Source organism: Aethalodelphis obliquidens, unplaced genomic scaffold (assembly GCF_003676395.1).
Source record: "Aethalodelphis obliquidens isolate GAN/ISIS:26980383/991018 unplaced genomic scaffold, ASM367639v1 scaffold5, whole genome shotgun sequence".
In the NCBI taxonomy this organism is placed as follows: Eukaryota; Metazoa; Chordata; class Mammalia; order Artiodactyla; family Delphinidae; genus Aethalodelphis; species Aethalodelphis obliquidens.
The window spans coordinates 56,437,916-56,462,263 of NW_020837949.1; the positions used below are offsets into that span (position 1 = coordinate 56,437,916).

Here is a 24,348-nt window from a genome sequence, read left to right on the forward strand (position 1 = left end):
CTGTAGCTTACTTTAATGCAGTAGTAAGCACATAGTAGATTCTTAGGAGATATGGATTGATATCCTAATTATTTCTTTTTTCAATAATTTTATTTATTTGGCTGCGTTGGGTCTTTGTTGCTGCACGCGGGCTTTCTCTAGTTGTGGCAAGCAGGGGCTAGTCTTCATTGCGGTGCGTGGGTTTCTCATTGCGGTGGCTTCTCTTGTTGCGGAGCATGGGCTCTAGGCACACGGGCTTCTGTAGTTGCAGCATGTGGGCTCAGTAGTTTTGGCACTCGGGCCCTAGAGCTCGTGGTCTTCCGTAGTTGTGGCGCATGGGCTCAGTAGTTGCAGCAAGCGGGCTTCCTTTGCAGTGGCTTCTCTTGTTGTGAAGTATGGGCTCTAGGTGTGCAGGCTTCAGTAGTTGTGGCACACTGGCTCAGTAGTTGTGGCTCGCGGGCTCTAGAGCACAGGCTCAGTAGTTGTGGCGCACGGGCTTAGTTGCTCTGTGGCATGTGGGATCTTTCCAGACCAGGGCTTGAACCCATGTCCCCTGCGTTGGCAGGCGGATTCTTAACCACTGCACCACCAGGGAAGTCCTATATCCTAATTATTTCTTATCCAAGTAAATCTTATGAGGGTTGTTACTTGACAACGGTTTGTGAGCCTCATTTAAAGTTAACTTTCATTAATGGAACTGTTTTTTTGTAGAGAGTCTGATTCAAAATCTAAACTTTTAAGAATGAATTCACTTCCATTTCTGGGTATGAGGGACTGAGACCTTATTAGGTGATATTTCCTGCAGAAAACAATGATAAAACCTGGATGTTTTATAAAACAAAAGGCAACTTCTTGAAGATGCTGGAGAGTGAACAGAAGCATATAGACTCTGGTGGGATTTCACGCTAGCAGTTGGGGAAAGGGAAACTATAAAAAGAAATTCTGGGCTTCCCTGGTGGCGCAGTGGTTGAGTCTGCCTGCCAATGCAGGGGCCACAGGTTCGAGCCCTGGTCCGGGAAGATCCCACATGCCGCGGAGCAACTAAGCCCATGCACCACAACTACTGAGCCCTTGTGCCACAACTACTGAAGCCCATGCTCTGAGAGCCTGTGCTCTGCAACAAGGGAAGCCACCACAATGAGAAACCTGTGCACCGCAATGAAGAATAGCCCCCGCTCGCCTCAACTAGAGAAAGCCCGGGCAGAGCAATGAAGACCCAACACAGCCAAAAATAAATAAATAAATTAATTAATTAAAAAAAAAATTCCATGTCCGTGGCCTTTAGCCCAGGACTAAGTGCAGTCCCTGAGGCACATAACTGGAGACACGCATAAGGAAACCTATAGTCTTTATGGATTGGGGAATCAGAAAAGTGAAGCCAGGAAACTGGGAACACTGAAAAGAGTAGGGAGAAGTTCAGACGGGGAAGAGTCAGAGGAGGGATCCCCAATTTCTGTCTACCCACATCTCTGACTAACCGATGAACCACGTTTGTGTGGAACAGACTGACTGCAGCCAGTCAAAGAAAAAGCTGAATAGAGACTGAAGCTGCTACACAAGAGACAGTTTATAGTTCAAGCCTGGCCAAGAAAATTGCATACTGAAAACAAAGGAAACAGTACTTATTGGAGAAAAATAACAGAATCCAAAATCTCCAGAATTGAATGGATGATGCAATCCAATGTTACCTAAATACATAGAGCCAAAAAAGAGGAATACATCCTTCAGTAAAAAGAAAATCAATATAGTCTGAACTCAAGATGTTGGAACTAAGGGATAAAGATTTTAAATGGACCATTTTAACTATCTTCAATGAAGTAAAACAAAACATGTTTTAAATGCATGAACATCTCAGTAGAGAAATAAGAAGTTCTAGTAGAAACAGTAGGAAGAAAACCAAAGAGAAATCCTAGAACTGAAAATTCAGTTCCAGCAATTAAAAAAATTACTGAATGTACTTAGCCAAATGGACATAACAGAGGAAAGAATTTGTGAAGTTGAAAATAAATCGATAGAAATTATTCAAAATGAAGAACATAGAGAAAAAAAGATTGAAAAACACAGATGATCAAAACCTTAGGGACGTGCTAAGTTATATCAAATGGTCAAACGTACGTTTAATTGGAATACCAGGTGGAGATGAGAGAGGGAATGAGGTAGAAAAAATATTTGAAGAGACACTGTCCAAAAACTTGCAGATACAAGATGCTAAATGAACAGGAAACAGAATAAACACAAAGAAAAGTCTAGTGGGGTACCTCATGAGGAAATTGTCTCTTGAAAACTTTAATAGACTTATGACATAAAAAGGACCAATGATCTGATTAACAGCTGACTTCTCCCGAGAAACCGTGGAGACTAGAAGAGAGTTAAACAACACCTTTCAGACACCAAAAGAAAAGAAAAAATGTCTGCCCAGAATTTTATAGCCACCAAAAATACTATTCAAGCATGAATATGAAATTAAAACATTTTCAGATAAAAAGAAAAAGCACTAAGAGAAGTTGTCACCAACAGACATGTAATACAAGAAATGTTGAAGGAAGTTTTCCAGAGTGAAGGAAAATGATACCAGATGAAAACATCAATCCTCAGAAAGTATGAAAGCATTGGTAATGGAAACTACTTGGGGAAATGCAAAAGATTGTTGTTGTTGTTTTCTTTTTCCACTTAATTTCTTTTTAAACCATATAGCTGTTTAAACCTGAAAGTATAATATTCTTTTCTGGAGTTCATAATATATGTAAATGTATTACGTATAACAACTATACCATGGTATGTGGAGGGATGTGGACCTATAAGATGGCAAGACTTCTATATATTATGTAAAACAGTACATTGTGAACAGTAAATGGACTGTGAAATATCGAGAATGTATATTATAATCCATAGAAGAATAATGAAAAATAATACAAAGCACTTTAACTTTTGCCTACAGGAAAATTAAAGTAGGATTCTAATAAAAGAAAAAATCATATAATTAGAAAAAGCAGGAAAGGAGGAACCAAGGAACAAAAAAGAAAACATGTAATGGTAGATGTAAACCCAGCCACAGTAAATGTTCCTGGACTAAATACTCATATTAAAAGATAGAGATTGTCAGAGTGGATTAAAAACAAAGGCCATGCTTAATAACAAAAAACATAGATTGAAAGCAAATGGATTGAAAAGATATGCCATGCAAACAGTAAGCATAAGGTGGCTGCAGTGGCTATGATATGAGATAAGTTTGAAAACAGAATGTATTACCGGAGATAGAGGGATTTCTAATGATGTAAGGATCAATTCATTTGGAAGACATAATGATCATAAATGCATATGTGCCTAGTAACAGAGCTTCAAAATAGATGAAGCAATAATTGACAGAATTCAAGAGGAAATGAAAAAATTCAACGACAGCTGGAGATTTTAACACTAGAGTAACTAATAGAACAAGTTAGATAGAAAATCAGCAAGTACACAGAAGATTGGAACAACCCTTTCAACCGTTTTGACTTAATTGATATTTGTAGGACAACATACCTAACAATGGCAGGATATATATTCAAGTGCAGATGGTACATTTATCAGGAGAGACCATATATTCTGGGCCATTAAACATGTTGTAATGAGTTTAAAACATTGAAATCATACAGAATATATTTTCAATGTAATTATATTGGAAACCAATATCTATAAAATAGGAAAACCTAAGTGTTTGGAGATTAAACAACACACATCTAAATAAAGATTGGGTTAATGAAGAAACCACAAAAGAAGGAGGTCAATTACAAAAAAAAAAATTGACCTCCAGCACAATGTAAAATAAAAGTGGTGAGAGTTGCCAACAAATACATGAAAGAGTGCTCAACATCACTAATCATTTAGTGATTGCACTGGTTGGTGGGAATGTAAACTGATACAGCCACTATGGAGAACAGTATGGAGGTTCCTTAAAAAACTAAAAATAGAACTACCATAGGACCCAGCAATCCCACTACTGAGCATATACCCAGAGAAAACTATAATTCAAAAAGAGTCATGTACCATAATGTTCATTGCAGCTCTGTTTACAATAGCCAGGACATGGAAGCAACCTAAGTGTCCATCAGCAGATGAATGGATAAAGAAGATGTGGCACGTATATACAATGGAATATTACTCAGCCATAAAAAGGAATGAAAGTGAGTTATTTGTAGTGAGGTGGATGGACCTAGAGTCTGTCATACGGAGTGAAGTAAGTCAGGAAGCGAAAAACAAATACCGTACGCTAACACATATATATGGAATCTAAAAAAAAAAAAAGGTTCCGAAGAACCTAGGGGCAGATCAGGAATAAAGACGCAGACATGGAGAATGGACTTGAGGACACGGGGACGGGAAGGGTAAGCTGGGACAAAGTGAGAGAGTGGCATGGACTTATATGTACTACCAAACGTAAGATAGATAGCTAGTGGGAAGCAGCCGCATAGCACAGGGAGATCAGCTCAGTACTTTGTGACCACCTAGAGGGGTGGGATAGGGAGGGTGGGAGGGAGACGCCAGAGGGAGGAGATATGGGGATATATGTATATGTATAGCTGATTCACTTTGTTATGCAGCAGAAACTAACACACCATTGTAAAGCAATTATACTCCAATAGAGATGTTATAAAAAAAAATGATTTGAAATCAAAAGTTTTACCTCTCAAGAAAAAGTGGTGAGACTTGACATCCTCATCTTGTTCCCTCCACTTTCTTCTATCCTGGATAGGAAGCATTGAACCTTTCACCATTGAGTATGATGCTAGCTATTTTATAGATGCCTGTAGTCATGTTGAAGAAACTCTCCTCTGTTACTGAATTTTTCTAAATTTTTATCATGAAAGGATAAATTTAGTCGAATGCCTTTTTCTGAATCTATTTAAACAATCATAACTTTCTTTCCTAAAGAAATATATTAATATGGTGAAATACACTGGTTAACTTCAAAGTAGGATTTTTGGCTGTTAAACTAGTCTTGCATTCCCAAGACAAATACCACTTGGTCATGAATCAGTTTGCTAACATTTTAAGGATTTAAAAAAATTGTGTCCATAAAGTTTAGGAGTCTGTAGTTAGTTTTCTGTGGTATCTTTTTTTTTTTGTTTTTTTTTTTTTTTTTTTGTGGTACACGGGCCTCTCACTGTTGTGGCCTCTCCTCTTGCGGAGCACAGGCTCCGGACGCGCAGGCTCAGCGGCCATGGCTCACGGGCCCAGCCGCTCCGCGGCATGCGGGATCTTCCTGGACCGGGACACGAACCCGCGTCCCCTGCATCGGCAGGCAGGGGAGTCAACCACTGCGCCACTAGGGAAGCCCTCTGTGGTATCTTTGTTTGGTTTAGGAATCAGAGTAATATTAGTAAAACAATAAAACAATTGGGAAACATTCTCTTTTCTTCTACTTTCTGAGAGTCTACGTAGGACTAGTACTTTTTGAAGGTTTTTATTAAATGAAATTTAATAAGAGCTGCTAAAGTTTTCTATTTCTTCTTAGGTCAGTTTTTATAATAGCTTGTCAAGGAATTTGTTTCATCTGGTTTGGTAAATTTATTGGCATAAGATTATTCATAATATTCCCTTATTATCCTTCTGGTGTTTCAACATTAGATCTGTAGTGTTATCCATGCTCTCATTCTTGATATTGAAAGTATGTATCATCTCTGTTTTGTTTTTTCTGTATCAGTGTGGCCCTTCTTATCCTTGGGTTCTTTAAGTATCTAAAAATCTTAAGTTTTGCAATTAAAAACAATAACTTGTGGGAAATAAATTCTGGTGAACTCTCTCCTGATAAATCCATTGATTGATAGATGTTAGTATGACCTGTAAATGCACATGTGTAAATAGCTCTCTTGTTCCTTTGAGGGTTAAGATTTGATTTCTGTCTTTGATGTTTTGGTATTTTTAAATGCAATTTGGAAACCCTCTGAATACTAAGTATCTGAGTGAAAACTCACCACATACTTACTTTTCACTAATTTGAAGTTACAACATTTGCAGGGTTATCTCCACAGCAGTTTAACATGCCTCTCGTTTTCTTTTTCAGTTGGAATCCACGGGACTAGGTCTTAGCAGTAGTAGACTAAGAACAACTCTAAACAGAATACAAGAAAGCCTCATTGATCTGGTAAGTAATCAATTCTTTTAGGTTATTTAAAATAGAAATTGACGATCTAATCAACTACATGTAAGTGTATTTCTATATGTACATCAAGTTCCTGTGTCCCTAGAACATTAATGGCATGCAGTAAGTAAAATGGAGGTTTCTTATAGCCTGATGGAGAGAGAAAGCTGGTGTACACAAAAGAATATGATATTGGCTCTACATGCAGTACAAGTTCAAAGAGAAGAAAGGTTTATGTTCAAAATTACTGTGAGAGAATGACTGAAGGAGGAAGTGAGACTTATGCTAGACTTTGGAGAGTAGGCATGGGAGCAGTGGGGAAGAGGAGAAACAAGGCATTCAATTTAAGGTTCAGAGGCTGAGCAAGGGCCTTGAGGTGGGAGCGAGCCTGGCCCAAATTTTGGCAGATTTTTGTGATGGAGCACCAGTTTATGCCAAAGAATTGTGTTGCAAAGAGTGTTTAGGATGACTTTATAAATGGCTTTAACATTTGAGAAGTTTAGGTTTAGTCGGCTATGCAGTAGGGGGTCTGGATTCTTAACTGTGTCATGTGATGAAATGCATGTTTTAAAAAGCTGGGTTAGGTAGCAAAACAGGGCTGATCCTCTATAGTGTTTAAGCCAACATAAGCAGTTAAAATAAAAAAAATTTTTCTTATGTTTGGTCACTGTAGCCAGAGACTTTTGTCATTCAGTGCATTTCTCTGCATCTATGAATTTTCCTTTGTTCTGTCACTTACCCAAATAAGCAATCACTTTCCTCTTTTCTCATAAGCTCTATATGATGAGCATACTTCTGTTATTGAAGTTTTTATAAAGCAAGGTAATCATTCATTCTTTTAAGAAATACTTGTTTGGAATAATTATTATATGCCAGGCATTGTAGGCCTGGAAAGTCATCAGTGAACAAAAGAGGTAATTCCCGTCTTCTTGGAACTTGAACCTTATTGGGGCAGAGAGACAGATAAATTTATAAGAGTGTCAGATACTGATCAGTGCCAAGAAGAAGATGAAGCAGAGTGATGGGACAGTGATCTTTAAGCACAGAGATGAATAAAGTGAGAGAGGCGTATGCAGATATTTCAGGTGAGCACTGTTTACACAGAGGAAATAACCTGTATCCGTCTCATCCATCCCCCTTAAAATTTGGAGGTCTTTTGGCCCAGCACATTTTTTTTCTTTTTTTTTTTTTTTTTTTATGGTACGCGGACCTCTCACTGTTGTGTCCTCTCCCGTTGTGGAGCACAGGCTCCGGACACGCAGGCTCAGCGGCCATGGCTCACAGGCCCAGCCGCTCTGTGGCATGTGGGATCTTCCTGGACCAGGGCACGAACCCGTGTCCCCTGCATCGGCAGGCGGACTCTCAACCACTGCGCCACAAGGGAAGCCCCAGCACATATTTTTTTAATATATGTTCATAGTCCTAGCACTTACCTTGGCACATAGCATCTCTTCAATAAATGTTTATAGAGTAAATGAATAAACTCGAATCCTTGAGTTTGGTGTCTACTGGATTAACCTGGCTTGTTTTCTTGTCCACTTAATCCTGATCTTTGTTTTCAGAGTCAAGGCTCCTTGTTTGACACAGCCATCTATTTCTTTTTCTTTTTTCTTTCTTTTTTTTTTTTTGGTCTTTGTTGTGTAAAATCCATCATTGGCTTTCAGTCCCATTGGCAGTTATCTGTTTTGATTTTGCTTCTCCTTCTTTGATACTTAGTATAACCTTGACCTGAAGATCTTGTTTTCCAGATCTTAGTCCACAGCCTCAGTTTTTCTTGTTTCTGGCTGAATGCCTCAAGATAGGTGGGCTGAAATATACCACTAGAATCATTCACTCTAGCGTTTCTCTGCCAGCTCTGCTAGTTAGTAGCTTATGATTGTCAAACCACAGTTCCAGATCTGACCCTTAAGCTGTGGATTTAATGCTGCCATACAGTGTGTAATGAAATAGCATGACCCAGTAAACAATGGGACCAAACTAGCTGTTATTTAAGACAGGCTGTCACCCATCTAACGATAACAGTGTATCTGTAGCATCTGTCAGACCAGTTCTTTGTTCATTGGATAAGTTTTTTCCTGAATTGCTGTAATAGTCAATTTTAGAAATGCGTTTTTTTAAAACCAGCTACACACCCCTCCCCAATAAATTGATAGATGTGCCTGGTTTTTTCTTTGCCACCTTGTCTTTTAAAAATATCTTTTTTGTAAGACCTTATTCTTAGCATCTCTTAAATCAAAGACTGTACCTTGGATCAGAAGACTGTGTGAGCCGTTGTTCCTCTGTCAGTTTGTAAGGAGCACTGACCTTTGACAGAGCATCTCCACAGTCCCCACTCCTCTGATGGATAAGACTCTACAACAATACAGTAGAAGTTTTTCTGAAAATTTCCAGTGTTTTATGTGTTAAGTTATTACGCATACTGATAAGCATCATTTTATTATTTAAAAAAATATATTTGTCATTTACTAGACCTTGATCTCAGGTTTTCATAAGCTGGTATATAAATTTTCTTCACTTCATTAATTTGCATCTACATTGGCAGAGAACATTAATTGGTTTCTTGCTATTCAATACATTCTTTGGCTATTAAAATAATTTATAGCCTAATTTGGAACCACTGGATGGAGGTAGTATTTTTCCTTATATTTCTCCTATGTGTTAGTTAAAGCTTTATAAGCACTTTTTTGGTGATTTTATTTTCTCCATATATATCTTCTGAGTTTTCTCTTTAAGCTGTAAAAGGCAAAATGGAATCATCATGTTCTTTAAAATGCCACCTTAAATTGTTTATCATCTAAATTCACCGTAAACTAAGAAAATTTGTTTGACACATCAAATAAAAGTCTAAGAAAAATTGTCTAATAGTGGACAAGCAGGAAAGGAAGTTGGGGTAGGTGGTAATGTTACCAGAAATGTGAATTTTTAGTTATCTACCTGGTGATGCTAAACTGTTTAAGACCTGTGGCCAACTTTGAATCTTTGATAATAAAAATGTATTTTAAATTGATCCAGAAAAGTCCATAAATATGAATTTTCTTTGTGTTAGTTAGTACATTACTGGCAGGAAAGGCTAAAAATATAAGTTTCACTATGAGAGTAAAGATTGATTAAAGTTTCATTTTTTTAAAGTCTTCAGAGAGTTGTGTGTCCTTTCCTTACTATACTGGTATAAGCTGAAACATGGATCTGTTTAGGAGCTTTTCCATTTAAGTGTGCAATAAGCACATACCATTTATTTATGTCAGCTTGATAGTTTGGGACTTTCTTGCTCTCTTCAAGTGTATTTCCCTAAATGGATCTGTTTTGAAGGTAGACACATTAAGATTTGTTGATGGATTATAAGAGGAGTGTGACACTGAGAAGAATCAAGGATGGCACCTGACTTCTGGAGAATGGAGGTGCCATAATGGGGATGGATAAGACTTTTAGGAGGACACACTTGAAGAGGACATCAAGAGTTCAGTTTCAGATATGTTAAGTGCACTAGAGGTGAGAGAGGGGTCAGGGCAAGTATATAAATTTTGAGCTGTTGGCATGTGGATGGCATTTAAAACTGTGAGACCGGATGAAATCATGTAGGGAGTAGAATGTAAGAGAAGTCTCAGGACTGAACCCAGTGTTTAAAGATCAGGGGGAATGTTCAGAGATGGATATTCAGAGTTGGTTATTGGATTTGGCCATAAGGAGGCCGGTGGGGACCTTGCTTACTCTTTCTTTGGAGTGGAGCAGACAAAAACCTGGTTGGAATGGGCTTGAAAGAGGATAATAGGAGAGGAAGAGAAGATTCTTATCAACATCTCCATCAATGAAACTAACAGAGGGCCTGCTAATGTCAACAGGCATGCCAAGGACTTAAGGTACAAAGAGGGTGAAATTGGTCCCTACCCACCAAGAACTCACAATGAGGTAGGAGAGTTAGAAAACAACAACTGATAAAGTATGCAGTATGCCACATAACAGGTATATGTATAGGCAATATTAACACAAGTAAGATAGTTATTTTTCTTGGGAGACTGAGAAAGTTATAGAAAGGAGGTGAATATGAGTTCCTACTTAAACAATGAGGTAAGAGCCAGGCAGGCAAGGAGAAGAGAGCTGATAGGACAGGAGTGTCAGTAGGACAGGTGTAGTAAGCAGCCCAGTGTGACTAGACCTTAGGGATGTAGAGATTATCTTGAAATGAGACTGGCAAGGTAGCTGTTTGTAAAGGAGTAATATCGTGGCAACAAGTTTAGGCTTTTTTTCTGTAAGAAAGGGATCGTCAGTTGAGACTTTTAAATTACGGAGTGGTATGATCACATCTCCATTTTAGAAAGATCACCTAGGTATTACTGAAGTAATGACATGAGGAAGAAACAAACAAGAGAGGTGTCTGTTTAGGCATGAGCGAGGTGCAAAGGAAGAGGGGGTGTTCAAGAATGATTCTAAGGTTCTTCACTTGGACAGTCTGGTAGATGGTGATTAAATAGCCCCCTCAGGGACTTCCTTGGTGGTCCAGTGGTTAAGATTCCGCGCTCCCAATGCAGAGGGCTTGAGTTCGATCCCTGGTCAGGGAACTAGATCCCACATGCTGCAACAAAGATCCCGTGTGCTGCAACTAAGACCTGGCACAGCCAAATAAATAAATAAATCTTAAAAATAATAATAATAAAAGTATTAAATAGCCACCAGAATTAAATTAAATAGCACAGGCACCCAATTGGTACCAAACCATATGTAATTTTGTGATTTGTGTGTTGTTGTTGTTGTTTTTGGCAGTAGTGGGGTGATTATTTTCCTTTTTAGTAGAAGGAAATAAATAGTGGAGCTGTGACATTGATTAACTTGCATAGTTCCCTTATCCTGATTCTCCTTAGAGAAAGCACAGTTGTTCCCAAAATAACTTTTAAATGCTAATTGAGTAATTAGAGATTGAAGAGAGACAATACCTTTAGTAGAATATAGGATATAAAAAAGAACTAAACAAGAATAAAACCATTTTCTAACTTGAAAGGTTTTATAATGTATTATTTCCATTTTGCAAAATTTATAAACCTGTTATACTCCCAGAGTCCTATGCATTTGATGTCTCTTTTATTCGTAAGGCAAATGTTAGAGATTTGTGATTATGTAACTGATTTAAAAAGTAATCCAGATTTACATTTTGTACACTTTTAGATTTGTTTGTATTCAATTTTTGTGCTGTAGTTTTCTTTGAAGATCTTATAAGGCTCAGCTCACTCTGCTCTTTGGGCATCCCTTTCTTTTATTTCTATTTACCATCTTCCTTCAGGTCAGTAATCTGTCCCTAGAGATATATACAATACAGTTGCTTCTGTTTCAGTTTAGAACAACATTTTAGTCCTGCCTTCTTGGGATTATACCAAAGTTACCTTGATTAAGGTTTAGGTGTGAAATGGTTAATCACACCATAATTTTGGATTTTACCAGCCTGGTCCTGGAGAGGCAGTCTGTTCTTCCTCATTTACAAGTTCTTGAAGGGCATCTCACTATTGTCTCTGTGAAATATTTGTCAATTCATAAAGATTCCTTGTGTTGGCCAATTTTAGGTCATGCACAGATAACAGCATATGGAGTTGGATCATTTTCACTTAGTATAAAAAGGAAAGTTCTAGTAGTTAGAAAATGTAAAAGGAGGAAAAAAAGAACTGAAACTAAGTGTAATTAATGTATGCCTGAGAGCATTTTAATTATAGCTCCAGTTTTGTAAAATCACATGGGTTATTGCTATCAGATTTGCTATTTCAGGCTGTGTGTGTATATGTATGTTATATTTTCAGGAAGTTTCAGCTGATCCTACTGCCACGCTCACAGCAGCAGAAGAGAGAAAGGAGAAGGTACCGAGCCCTCACCTCAGTCACCTAGTGGTTTTGACATTTGGGGATACATTGTATGGGTTGGCGGAAAGAGTGGTAGCCACAGAATCCTTGTAAGTTGTTAAAAACAGTTGCTTTGCCATTAAATATTTAAGAAAGATTATAAAAGTAAGCACTGTATTCTAGCTGTATGCATTTCCCACTTCTAAATATTCCTTAAATTACTCAATATTTCTGAGAAGTATATCCTAAACTAGATTACGAATCAGTTTTTAAAATGGCATGGTTGATTTTCAGGTGTATAAATGGAAGGAGGGTAATCTTTTAAGTTTCATTCTTTAGCAGCATGATCCTTGGTTTAAGTAAGACTTTAGAAAAGCATATTATAGTATAGTACTTTATAGTTTGCCATTGAATTACAATTCTAGAGAAACTGTAGTTACATTGTCAGTTTAGTGTTAAATGTAGTTGACCCTTGACATCAGCAGGAGTGCATCCTGACCTTTATAAATCCCCAAGTTCTTTAATAAAGTGAGAGCATATAACTTCTTCCATAAAATATGGTCCAGTATAATTTAAGAGGTTTTGTATATAACAAAGAGTAGTGAAAAACAGTGTGACTACCAGCAGTCTTCAGCTGAATGATTCCGATTCATGCACGTGTATGTCTCGTGTGTGCATGTGAAGTTCACGTCTGTGTCTCAGCCAAGTTCCATTTTATTTCCTGTTATGAATGTTTGGGTTATTTCTAAAAAGTGTCAGGTGTTAAATCTGTGCATTCATGGGTCTGATGTGTGTAATTACATGGGAAATCCTTCTAAAAATACTGTTGTATTCTTTCTTCAATCTTTTGTGTTATCTGTGCTCATATCTTACATGCAAAGCAGCATAACTGTACACCTCGTGGTAACCAGATTAGCTCCTTTGAAGTCATCCTTCTTTCACATCACCTCACGTTCAGTGATAACTCAGCATTAATTTTTGTGTGAATTGTAAATGAGTGTGTCAAGTGGCAATGCAAGGTAGTTGTTTAAAATGGAAAATAATTTTAATTGTTAAACTTTTGCTCAGAGATCTTAAAGATTAGTTACACAAAAAATATTGACAGGCTCTAAATCCTGTGTTTTGTTTACATGGTGGATTATTTATTCCCTTTAGGGTGTTCTTGGCTGAACAGTTTGAGTTCCTTCAGCCACATCTGGATGCTGTGATGCCTGCAGTCAAAAAACCCTTTCTTCAGCAGTTTTATTCTCAGGTCAGACATGTCTTATATATCATTTCAACTGTGAGCAGGATAGGACTGTCACATGTTATTTAGGTGTTTTGTTTTTTTTTTAAACTAGTGGTCAGTCTCTCAACCTCAGGAGAGGTGGATTAGAATATTTGTTTATTCATTCATGAATTCCTGTATTAAATAAATACTTATTGAGTACCTCTTATAACTTTTAGTCTAGTAAGAGAAAGAGCCAATTAAAACTATATTACAATAAAGTATAGTTAAGGGAAAGAAACAGTGGCAGGGTATTTAACCTTGACTGGAGGCGGAGAAGGGGTATGGTTTGGGGGAGGTTATCTAGAACGGCTGTCTTGAGAAACTGATGTTTAAACTGGACCAGAGAGAAAGAGGGTGAGAGGAGTATATTTCGACTAAGGTAGTGGCTTATATGAAGACCTACAGATGAGAGAGCATGGTGCCTGTGAGCAGCTAAGGAAAATTCAAGTTCTCAGAGCGGGGAAGAGGGCCAGTGATGAGAAAGATGGCCGGAGTGATTAAGCAGAAGTCACATGACATACAGTGCTCCCAGCCAGGAGCTGGACTTTGTTCCAAGGGTACTGGGAAGCTACTGGAAGATTTGAAAGAGGTGGTGAGTAGCATGGTGAGGTGTGTGTTTTAGAAAGCACTTTGGGGGAAGTGTGAAGAATGGACCTCAGATGGCCAACCTAGAGGCAGGAGACTGGTTTGAAGACTTTTAGACTAATGTGGGTGAGAGATGATGGGATCTTGAGGTGCAAGTGGAAATGGAAATGGAGAGAAGTGAAAAAATCTGTAGTTTTTTAGTTGAATTGTCAGTGGCCTCAAGTTTGTTGAATATCTCAAAATTATGTTTTGAGTAAGACCCTTCCTTGCCCACAAGTTAAAGTATTTTCATAATTTAAATCTCCAAGTGCATAGTGTTTTATTTTCAGATATGATGTGTACTAGAAACAGGAACAAAATATATTTTAGAAATTTTATACTTTTAGAAAATATTTGGTTTCATTTCTGTGAAATTTATTTCAGACCGTCTCAACAGCCAGTGAACTACGCAAACCAATTTACTGGATTGTAGCTGGTAAAGCCATTGATTATGAACAGATGCTGCTCCTAATGGCTAATGTGAAATGGGATGTAAAAGAAATTATGTCACAGCACAACATATATGTAGATGCACTGTTAAAGGCAAGTATTCTTGGAAACATCTCTGTTAAAGATAATTCTACTAAGGGAATTATTCCTGTAATTGCAATAGCTCCAAAATTGTGAGATTATAGTTTGTACCACATTCTAGCATTCTTGTGATATTAAAGTCCCTGAGTTGGATTAGGATTTCTTTCCAAATTTTGTGTTCTTTTAGACCCAAGAATACTTTGTAGATTTTTTGTTTTTGCTCAGTAATATCCCATTTTGAATTAGAGTCTGATTAGTGTGTCTTAGCTGGCTTCATATTATGTAACCTCAATGGCCATGACTGTAGTGACAAGAGGATATTTCTGTTTAATTAGAAGATATTTCTAGAGTTGTGTATATTCATTAGCAAGAGACTACACCCCTGATTATTCTAAGTTTTTTTTCCAGAAATCACATTACTTTTGCAATGTGTCATGCAAATACCTTTGTGTTCAATGACTTAACATTTATAAGTTTTCTGGAAAGAATTGTAATTTTTTTTTCATTTATGCATCAAGAGATATTTATAAATCACCTGACATATGCCATGTACTGATCTAGGTGCTGGCAATATAGTTGTGAGTTAAGGAACTTACGTGCCATCAAGGAATTTATATGCCAGCGCAGGGACAGCAATAAAGAGATACATTAGGGCTTCCCTGGTGGTGCAGTGGTTGAGAGTCCGCCTGCCGATGCAGGGGACATGGGTTCGAGCCCTGGTCCGGGAAGATCCCACGTGCCGCGGAGCAGCTAAGCCCATGCGCCACAACTACTGAGCCTGCACTCTAGAGCCCACATGCCACAACTACTGAAGCCCGTGTGCCTAGAGCCTGTGCTCTGCAACTAGAGAAACCGCTGCAATGAGAAGCCCGCGCACCACAACAAAGAGTAGCCCCCGCTCGCCACAACTAGAGAAAGCCTGTGTGTAGCAAAGAAGGCCCAACGCAGCCAAAAATAAATAAATAAATTTATTTAAAAAAAGAAGATAAACTTTTATGATAAATTTTGTTCTGTTATTTTCCAAGTCCAAACCTTTAGGTAAAAGCAGTCTGCAAAAGAATCTGTCCCAAAAGAATCATAAGTAAAATGAAATAGTTTTATTATTCATTGAACAATAAGCATTCTTGAACATTGGATTTAGCAATGAGTAGAATGGCATTTCATATAGTAAGCCTATAAATTTATCTTTAAAATATTAATGAAAAGTATTGAATTATGACTCTTGAAATCTAAAGCAGAGTTTACTGTAGTGAAGCATAAATACAGTAGCAAATACTGTTTTGCTAGATTCATGAAGTGAAAAAGAGGAAGAGCAATTACTTATTTACTTTGATTTTCAAAAGTAAGCTTAGTGGACTGAAGACCTACTTCTTTCTCATAAATGATTAAAAGCAGTTAACTGTCAAAAATCATTAAAAAAATTGTGATTTAGGAAGCAGCCAGAGATAACACAACGATCATGTGTAGCTTGATTGGTGATGATCAGATTTTTTTCCACCTGTGTGTTATTTGAATACATGTCAGTCTTGACTTGGTACACATTGTGTAGTTTCTCTATTGAGGAAACTAAAGAAAAATATATCATTTTAAGGCTTGTTAAAATTATTTGAACTGTATTGTCGAGAAAGGATCAACAGCATTTACTTTTGTAAATGAACATATTTAGATGATAATAGTCGAAAGAAATCAGAAATAAATTTACTGAAGGGTGAACCATCTGCTGCTTTCATGTAGCTGTTGAAATTGTCTAAATTAGTTACATATATTTTTTAGTAGAGTGGTATCACAAAAGGTACTAATAAGTAATAAAAATGTTCAGTTTTTCTGTGCGTAATGAGATAATGTATATTATGGAGTTTTTTTGGTGCTAAAAATTTACAACTATTACATTACTTTTGAATCATTCAGTATGTAATTTATTTACTTTAAAAGAATGTTTAGGAAAGAGAATAATTTATCAGATTGCTCTGTAAGGTGTACAGCTACAAATTACAAATAGTTCACTCTGAGGTGAAAGCTCATTCAAACGCTTTTTTAAAATATGGGTTTCTTAAAGATATTTTTAAAGATATATTAGTTATTAAGCCTTTTTAATCCATACTGACAGTCATACAAAAATTTGAGATGTAGAAACATTTGAACATTGTTTAATCAGTTAATGACACTTATTTCCTTTGAGATGAAATGTAGTGTACTCTGTATTACAACATGCTTTATTCAATTTGATAAACTTAAAAAAACACTTCACACTAAGTCCAAATTATCTTTGGCATTATCTCTCTTTGTTTTACTTGATTTCATTCTGAGCATTTTAAAATCTTTTTTGCCTCTAAGATGGGAAAGCAATGTAACATTATAATTATATTCACATATGGCCACGATTTTTGTCTTCTTAGGAATTTGAGCAGTTTAACACGAGGTTAAATGAAGTTTCTAAGAGAGTTCGGATACCCTTGCCCGTGTCTAATATACTTTGGGAACATTGTATACGTCTGGCTAATAGAACAATTGTGGAAGGGTAAGTTTTTCATGAAAGCATTATCTGATTCTTCAGTGATAAATCATAATATATGAATAACATTATATGTTATCACTAATGGATGCAGAGAATAGGTAGAGATAGTGATAAATAGTGATAAATAGCAGACAGTCTCATAGTAATTCAGGTTTAACTTTGGAATGTAATTAGAAAAGAGACCTTAAACGCCACTGTGTCACTTTTTTTCTTGCTGGTGACTTAGAATCAGCTAGTAGAGGAGTGAGGAATGCAGCATCTAATGGTTATCTGAAAATTAAACTAGTAATAATTATTATTACCTAATACAGTTATTACAATGTTGATTATACCTAGCATTCATTGAGTGCTATTTGTCATTTATTGAAACAAGCCCTTCACAGGATTCTATCACCAAATCCTAACATAAACTCTCTTTGGTGGTAGTATTCTCGCTGTTTTGTCAACAGAGAGATAACCTAGCCTCAGAAACTCAAGGCTAAAGAGGTTAAGTAACTTGTCCAAGTTCACACAGTTTTTAAATGCAGAGAAGGCTTATGAACTCCTCATTTTCTAATGGTAAAATCAGTCCTCATAACCACTATATCACTGTTAATATCATTATTATATCATTGTAAACTGTATCAATCTTTCATATGTTGAGTTTACAGATCAAAAGTAATTTTCCCACTTAGAGACCATACTTACTCTGCCTGTAACATCTAGAATACAAATAAGAATCAGTAATACATTTAAAATATCCCTGGAAAGCAAACTGCTATTTCAAAGACCATTCACAGTGATCTAGAATTGCACATCAGTTGAATTTTCACACTATCATTTATCTGATTTCTCATCGTTTCTTATTTGTCATAAAAATTAATGTGTTTGAAAGTGGAAGTGACGGTGACAAGCTGACAACAGCCTTGGCATTTTGTATAATACACCATCCAGTCTGTTAGGGTTAGGGTTAGGGTTAAAACCAGCAGTGCTGTAAATCCCAAAATGGCTCTCGGTCAACAATCATGACTGGATTGTACTGTTAACAAATTTATTTAATGGTAGAAAAGTGAATAACAAATGTTATATTTGTGTATAAAACACTTCTTATTTAAAAAAAAAAAAGCTTGGTCACTTTAAATAATATAAACTAGTTTTCTTGCAGATTTCCTTAGGGGAAGTACCTCATTTCCTAGTGTTGAATTCTCCACATTTTGTATGCTTGAAGGAATGAGACACTGACTTATGAATAATAAAATGTACTGTTAGGGTTAACGTATTTATTATTATTACTAGTCCACCTTAGAACACAGTTTTTTAGTAGTGTGGGGTCTCAGAATAAGTCTATAAAGTGTTTTTTTATGAAAAATATGTATGTACTTTCTTTGCTTATATGCTTACATGTTTCTTAGGTTTGCTGAATGTTTACGGGAGAGTTATTTCATTTGTTTTCTTTGCATTGAGTAGTTAAAATATTGAACAGTTTTATGAAGCTAAGATTACTTGGGAATATTCATAGCTTAGTTTTATAAATAATTCTTGGCAGCCAGATTAACTGGAATACCAGTTAAATACCAGTTTAACATTCTTACAGATGATTATGTTAATTGAGTAGGCAGAACTATGGTCTGTAGAGCAGGAAGAAACCTTAGAAGTTATTTGATCTTTTTGCTTTGCAAATGAGGAAACTGAGGCCCCGATAGGTAAGTTGACTGCTTGGTGACAGGGCTGGAACACAACCCAGTCCTTCTGACTCAAGGCTCATGTGCTCTTTTTTCTCATAGAATCTCACCAAATGTGGATTAGAGAAAAGTTTAAGTACCTAAAGGTTTCTTTTTCTAACCATCCCATCATTCATGTGTTTTAATTCTTGTGTGTCTTAGATATGCCAACGTCAAGAAGTGTAGTAATGAGGGTCGTGCCTTGATGCAATTGGATTTTCAGCAGTTTTTAATGAAACTTGAAAAACTAACAGATATTAGACCAATTCCAGATAAAGAATTTGTGGAAACCTATATTAAAGCTTACTATCTAACTGAGAATGACATGGAACGCTGGATCAAAGAGCATAGGGTGAGAGCTGGGAAACAGTTAATTAAGTTTGTATTCCTTATCCATTGTGCTGTTCTTGTCTAGTATATAATTCAAAATCATATGGGTGAAATAGAAACATTTGCTTTTTTAGCATGAACTACTTATGCCAGTTCTTCACCATATTCACACTGTTTATGCAATGTCCTTTGCCTGATCAAATCCTTTTGAGACTTTGTGAACTGTAGCAGTAATTATCTGGAAAAACAGCCAGAGTCTGAACTTTAGCTGTGTTTATCCTGCAGCTGTGTTGTAGGAGAAGGCTGAAATTGGTTAACATCAGGACAAATTGAATATAGCAACATTGAAATGATTCACAAGCTAAAGTCTGTTATGTAACTTAAACCTTCTTGTAGCCCTGAACAATGAATGGGTGATGGCCTGAACATGCTGACATGTAGTAGTGATGATTGGTATATTAATATTTAAAGAGCTAAATTTAACCTCATCCTACATTAGATTTTACCTTAAGTATAGGTGAGATTATTTTTCTTTTGTGTGAATATATAGGTAAGTAGAGAAAAATACTACTTATAGCAAGTGTTATTGTGGATGCTGAATTTTTTTGACACAGTTCAACTCAACATATATCACCAGAGAATGCTCAATACAGGGAGCTTTTCGGTATAGCTGTTATTATATATCATTTGTCTAGATAGGCAGTATGTGAAGACAGATTTAATGAAAATATGAGAAGTGTTAAAATTATCACCAAATCTTATTCCATCAGTAACTCTAGTGTTCACATTTATTAATACTGTAAACATCATGGGTAAAAGCTAAGTAAATTTTTATTTCATTTGACTGGGTAAGGAAGTAAGGAATTATTTATATTTACTTTATCAGGCTCATCCTTTCTAGTTTCAACACTGTAGATAAATGAAATGAGTTTTACTCTGGACCATTAGCCTGAACTTTGTGTAAACGTGCCCACTGTAGGGGCAGTTTCAGATCTTTGGGAGCAAAGTAGAAATGTACATGTTATTTTCAGTGATTTAATCAATACACCAGAATTGAGAAAAATGTCACCACTTTTTGTCCCATTGACCTCCGCCATTTGAGAACCAAAATGCTAAACCAGATGCAGATGAACTGCTGATGTTGCTAGAATCCATTTAATAAAGTAAGCTGTGAACACTTTGGGGTTGGTACTGAGGAAGGGATTTGGGGTAAAAGGACAAGTAGCTGAAGAGAAAAAGCACAGCTCGTAGAGGTCCATTATTTGATGTAAGAACGATGCCCATTTTAGGGTTTCTTCTTTTAATATAGTGGACTAAAATTTTTAGTAATCGTATTTTGGAAAAGCTTTAACTAACTGATATTTGTAATACAGTGAAATTTTCCCAGCAGCCCGGATTGTCCTGTTTTCAGAGAACTTTCCACAATGTCTAGTGCAGTGCTTGGGTGGTACTTTCTAAATGTTGAGTGATTGCTTGAGAGAATTTATGAGGTGTTTACAGGTGCTCTCAGAGATCCGATACACAAACTGAGCAGTTTGCTGAATTTTTAAGATGAACTCTTTCTCATGTTTTGAAATTGCACTGTTTTATTGGTTACATTCAGTGAAGACATGTTCTTTTCTTATTAGATGCTAGTACACAACTCTTTCCTGAGCTGAACTCTTACTCTTCATCCTCCAGAACCAAATGAAGATATAAAACTTTCTGATGAGCTCCTATTCATGCTCATCCTAACAACTTATCTGAAATTCAGGAACTAAATTGATTTGTACAGCAAAATAATACTTATATAGTTGACCCTTGAACAACATGGATTTGAACGGTACAGGTTCACTTATATGCAAATCTTTTCAATAGTAAATACTATAGTACTACATGATCATCCTCAGTTGGTTGAATCCTCGAATATAGAGGAACCTTGATGAGGAGGGCTAACTATAATTATGTGCAGGTTTTCCACTGCATGGAGGGTCAGCACCCCTCATCCCTGCATTGTTCAAGGGTCAACTGTAGTCTTCATTGTACTTTCTAGCTACCAATTATAATATGAGGGTTTAAAAACCAGTAACTTTTTGTCCTTTGTTACCTTATTCATTTGTTATATCTCAGAAGAGGTGTTCTGTGGTTGGAGATTTTTTTCTTTTACCTAAAATGTTTGCAAAAGGTACAGTGCTAGAAACTGCTTACTTAGTGGCATCTTAAAATTTTGAAATGTCATTGTATTTTGATAACCTAATAACAAAGACTGTCATAGAAAGAAGCATAGTGTGTGATCTTAATTGGTATGTTATGTGCCGTATTAAAAACATTCTAGTGCTTCCTGTTTCAAGTGTGTACTATAGGTATCCTTATTCCCCACTATTAACAGCTCTGTAAACAGTGTGTCTTCCATGTCTTGACTACAGTTTCCACTGCTTTACACTGACTTCTAGTGCTCAGTAACTATCCACTGAGACCTGAATATCTGTCTGCCTGTTTTTTGCATTGATCACATACATGTGTTTTAGTGTACTAAATTTGAATCTTCTTTTTTTGAGCAGGAGTATTCGACGAAGCAGCTGACCAATCTGGTAAATGTTTGCCTGGGATCCCATATCAATAAGAAAGCAAGACAAAAACTTCTCTCAGCTATAGATGATATAGACAGACCCAAAAGATAATGAACACAGTCCCTTTTCCTCAATGACATTGATCTTCTCTCAACATACATGACATGAAAGCCAATTTTTCATGCACTCCTGACAACTGTCTTAAGAAAACTTTGTGCATGTTCTTTCCAACTGGAAAGTGGAAAACATTGGAGTTTATGTGGTGTTCTCAAATGATTTTTATATGCTCCGATTGCTTCTCTTCAATTTTTAGTTTCATTTGTTGTATTTCTTTCTTGAAATGATATTGCCTCATCATAACTATTGTTATGTGACTACAGTTATACCTTTTATTGAAGAATGTACTATAAATATATGATTAGAAAGAACAGTGACAATACATTCGTGGGCAGTTTTGGAGAATGAATTTATGTTGGCATTTTTCTACCCTCTGAATTTGGTTCTTAATAGGCATAATATGAGAGTGTTAATGTATAGTAGTATGTCCTAATTATGAGCACTGCATGACAGTTGAAAAGTAATGTAAGCAAAATAGTTGAAAAATCAGTTTGCCGTCTGTGTTTCTAAATGTGAAAGTTGTGTTAGGGTTAATTTGGTTGTGAGAGTGATCATAAATGATGAAATTTAATAAATATTGTACTCTAACATGATCAGCCTATGTGAGACTGCATTTTGATATTTTTCCACAGCAGGCAGATTTCATGAAACTATAATGGGATTTTTTTTTAGTGTTTTCTAATTTTAATGGTCTTGTATCCTGAAACCAATGGTGAAAAGTAATTTCATTGGGTAAACCTCTTCAGTGCCTGAGTAGCATGCAGAATGGTGATGGTAGGATTTCCTCCCTCCCTCCCTCCCTCCCTTCCTTTTTAAATAATGGGATATTTTTCCCTGTAAGCTTTACCCTCTTCGAATTTAACTTTTCTCTTAGAACAGCAAAACCTGGCTTAGCTGACTCAGGGAAAGAATTGCCAGGTAGTTTAGTCAAGCATAAGTACAGGGTCATATGTTCACCATTCTTAAATATCTGCTTTGTATCACAGATACAATGTGAGTTTAGCCAGTGATAAACTTCGGAACTTAATTAGTCTTTAGTAACTGTGTACTGTTACTCTAAACTTTGCTTTGAAGCCAGGGATATTCTACCAGCAAATATGACATAAAAACCAATTTCCCTTGCGCTCCTGCCAACTGTCTGATAAGGAATTTTTTGCATGTTCTTTCTGACTGGGGAGAAGCTTGTGTGTTGGTCCAGGATTACTGGCATGACCTGTAACATCAATAGCTCACAATCCTGAAACATCTCATGAGAAACTGGCCTTGTGTACTGTGAGTCTTCGAGAGCTGAGGTGCTGAAGTGAAGGGCAAGGTGTGACATGTGATCAAGCACAGAGGTGACAAGGAGATAATTGCCACTCAGTGTCCATCGGTCGCTGCAGGTACCCATAACCGGCACAAGATAACATGAAACACTTTTTGAGACTATGTCTGTGTGAGGGGTGTTAGTTTGCATCTGTGTGATGAGTTTTTTGTTTTCAGTCTCTCGCTTCCCTGTTCATTTGCTGCCAATTTAATATTGACAGTAAATCTCCCTTCTTGTGAAAAGGTATGAATTTGGTGCCATTGTGATCTACTTGTGGAACTAGACTGTGTACTTGTAAGGTAGATCCTGCTGGTAGCCATTATCTATTTGCAGCCACTTGAAGAAAACAAACATGAGATAAGCTTGGTCCTTGTGTTTCAATGCCGTATTCAACTGGGCACATAAAGAGCTTATCAATCTCATTTCTCAGTTGATTAGGAGCCGCTTATTTCTTATTTTTCACATAGATTTCATAGTTGGCTTTCTTTAATTTCTACTTTAGTTCACTCTGGATAGTATGAACAGCAGTTTTCTGCCTGGTAGGGTATTTTCCTGGGTGATAACAGTTGATACAGAGAATTACTTATTTTGTTAGAGACTCAGCCGTGCAGTTGGAGAGACCTTTTTGCTTAACCATACTTTGCTTTCCCCATCTTCAAAATAAAAATCTTTCTGATACTTTTTGGAAAAGGTTTTTTGTTTGTGTTTTCATTAAAAGGTAACTTAATAAGTGCAAATAACATCAAAATAATAACAGGATATTTGAATCATTAAATTACCTAATAACAAGTTACCAGACATTTCTCAAATATATTATGTAATGATATTGAATTATAATCATAACAGTTTATGAAACTAATTTTATTATAAAGTTTTTATTATAAAGTTTTAAATTTTATTATAAAGTTTATGAAAGTTTATGAAACTAATTTTAAGATAAATAGAATTGAAAAGCTTGAGAATATAAATGGAATTATACATGTTCTAAAAACTTTACTGTTATAAAACATTTCTTTTAGTGTCTAAGTGTTCCTGAACTTTGACATTTTGTATGAATGTGTCCTGTAGAATTCAAGATTTTAAGTTGAAATGAGAGCCTGGTAAATTATCCCCTGAGAAAGAATGATGATTTCTACAAATACATTGTTTCGCATTAAGAAATACTAGGGAGATGCATAGCAATTCAAGTGAACTAGTTTGCTTCAGTTTATGAAACCTATAGAGATCTTATAAATTCACTTTGACTAATAAGCTCATTTGCTCAACTTACTGAAATCGAATTTCTCTTGAAGCCAGGATCGTATGGTATTTTATCATATCTTTAAGCAGAATTTCCTTTGAAATCTTCTATTTAGCTGAGTGCTGAAGTGAAACTTTAAGTTAGATTACATAGCTTTTTCTTTACCCATTCACTGAAATGTAGTCATAAAAAAAGGCTTGTAATTCAGTTCACTTTGAAAGCATAGTTATCTTTTCAAATGAAAAAA

General features: G+C 36.3%; 1 protein-coding gene across 3 annotated transcripts in view; it reads left to right on the forward strand.

The window, feature by feature from the left end:
- The window catches only part of VPS50 (VPS50 subunit of EARP/GARPII complex), a 135,864-nt gene extending 113,708 nt beyond the window's left edge, over positions 1-22,156 (forward strand). The window contains exons 22-28 of one of the 3 annotated variants that reach the window (XM_027102470.1): positions 6,023-6,103; positions 11,881-12,029; positions 13,075-13,171; positions 14,198-14,356; positions 16,741-16,862; positions 18,722-18,911; positions 21,430-22,156. In XM_027102470.1, the coding sequence (XP_026958271.1) occupies positions 6,023-6,103; positions 11,881-12,029; positions 13,075-13,171; positions 14,198-14,356; positions 16,741-16,862; positions 18,722-18,911; positions 21,430-21,549 (918 nt within the window). In that variant the 3' untranslated portion in view covers positions 21,550-22,156. Of the gene's footprint in view, positions 1-6,022; positions 6,104-11,880; positions 12,030-13,074; positions 13,172-14,197; positions 14,357-16,740; positions 16,863-18,721; positions 18,912-21,429 lie in introns of those variants that run through there. The other 2 variants (XR_003431988.1, XR_003431989.1) reach the window with 2 other exon arrangements.
- The last annotated feature ends 2,192 nt before the right edge of the window (positions 22,157-24,348 follow it).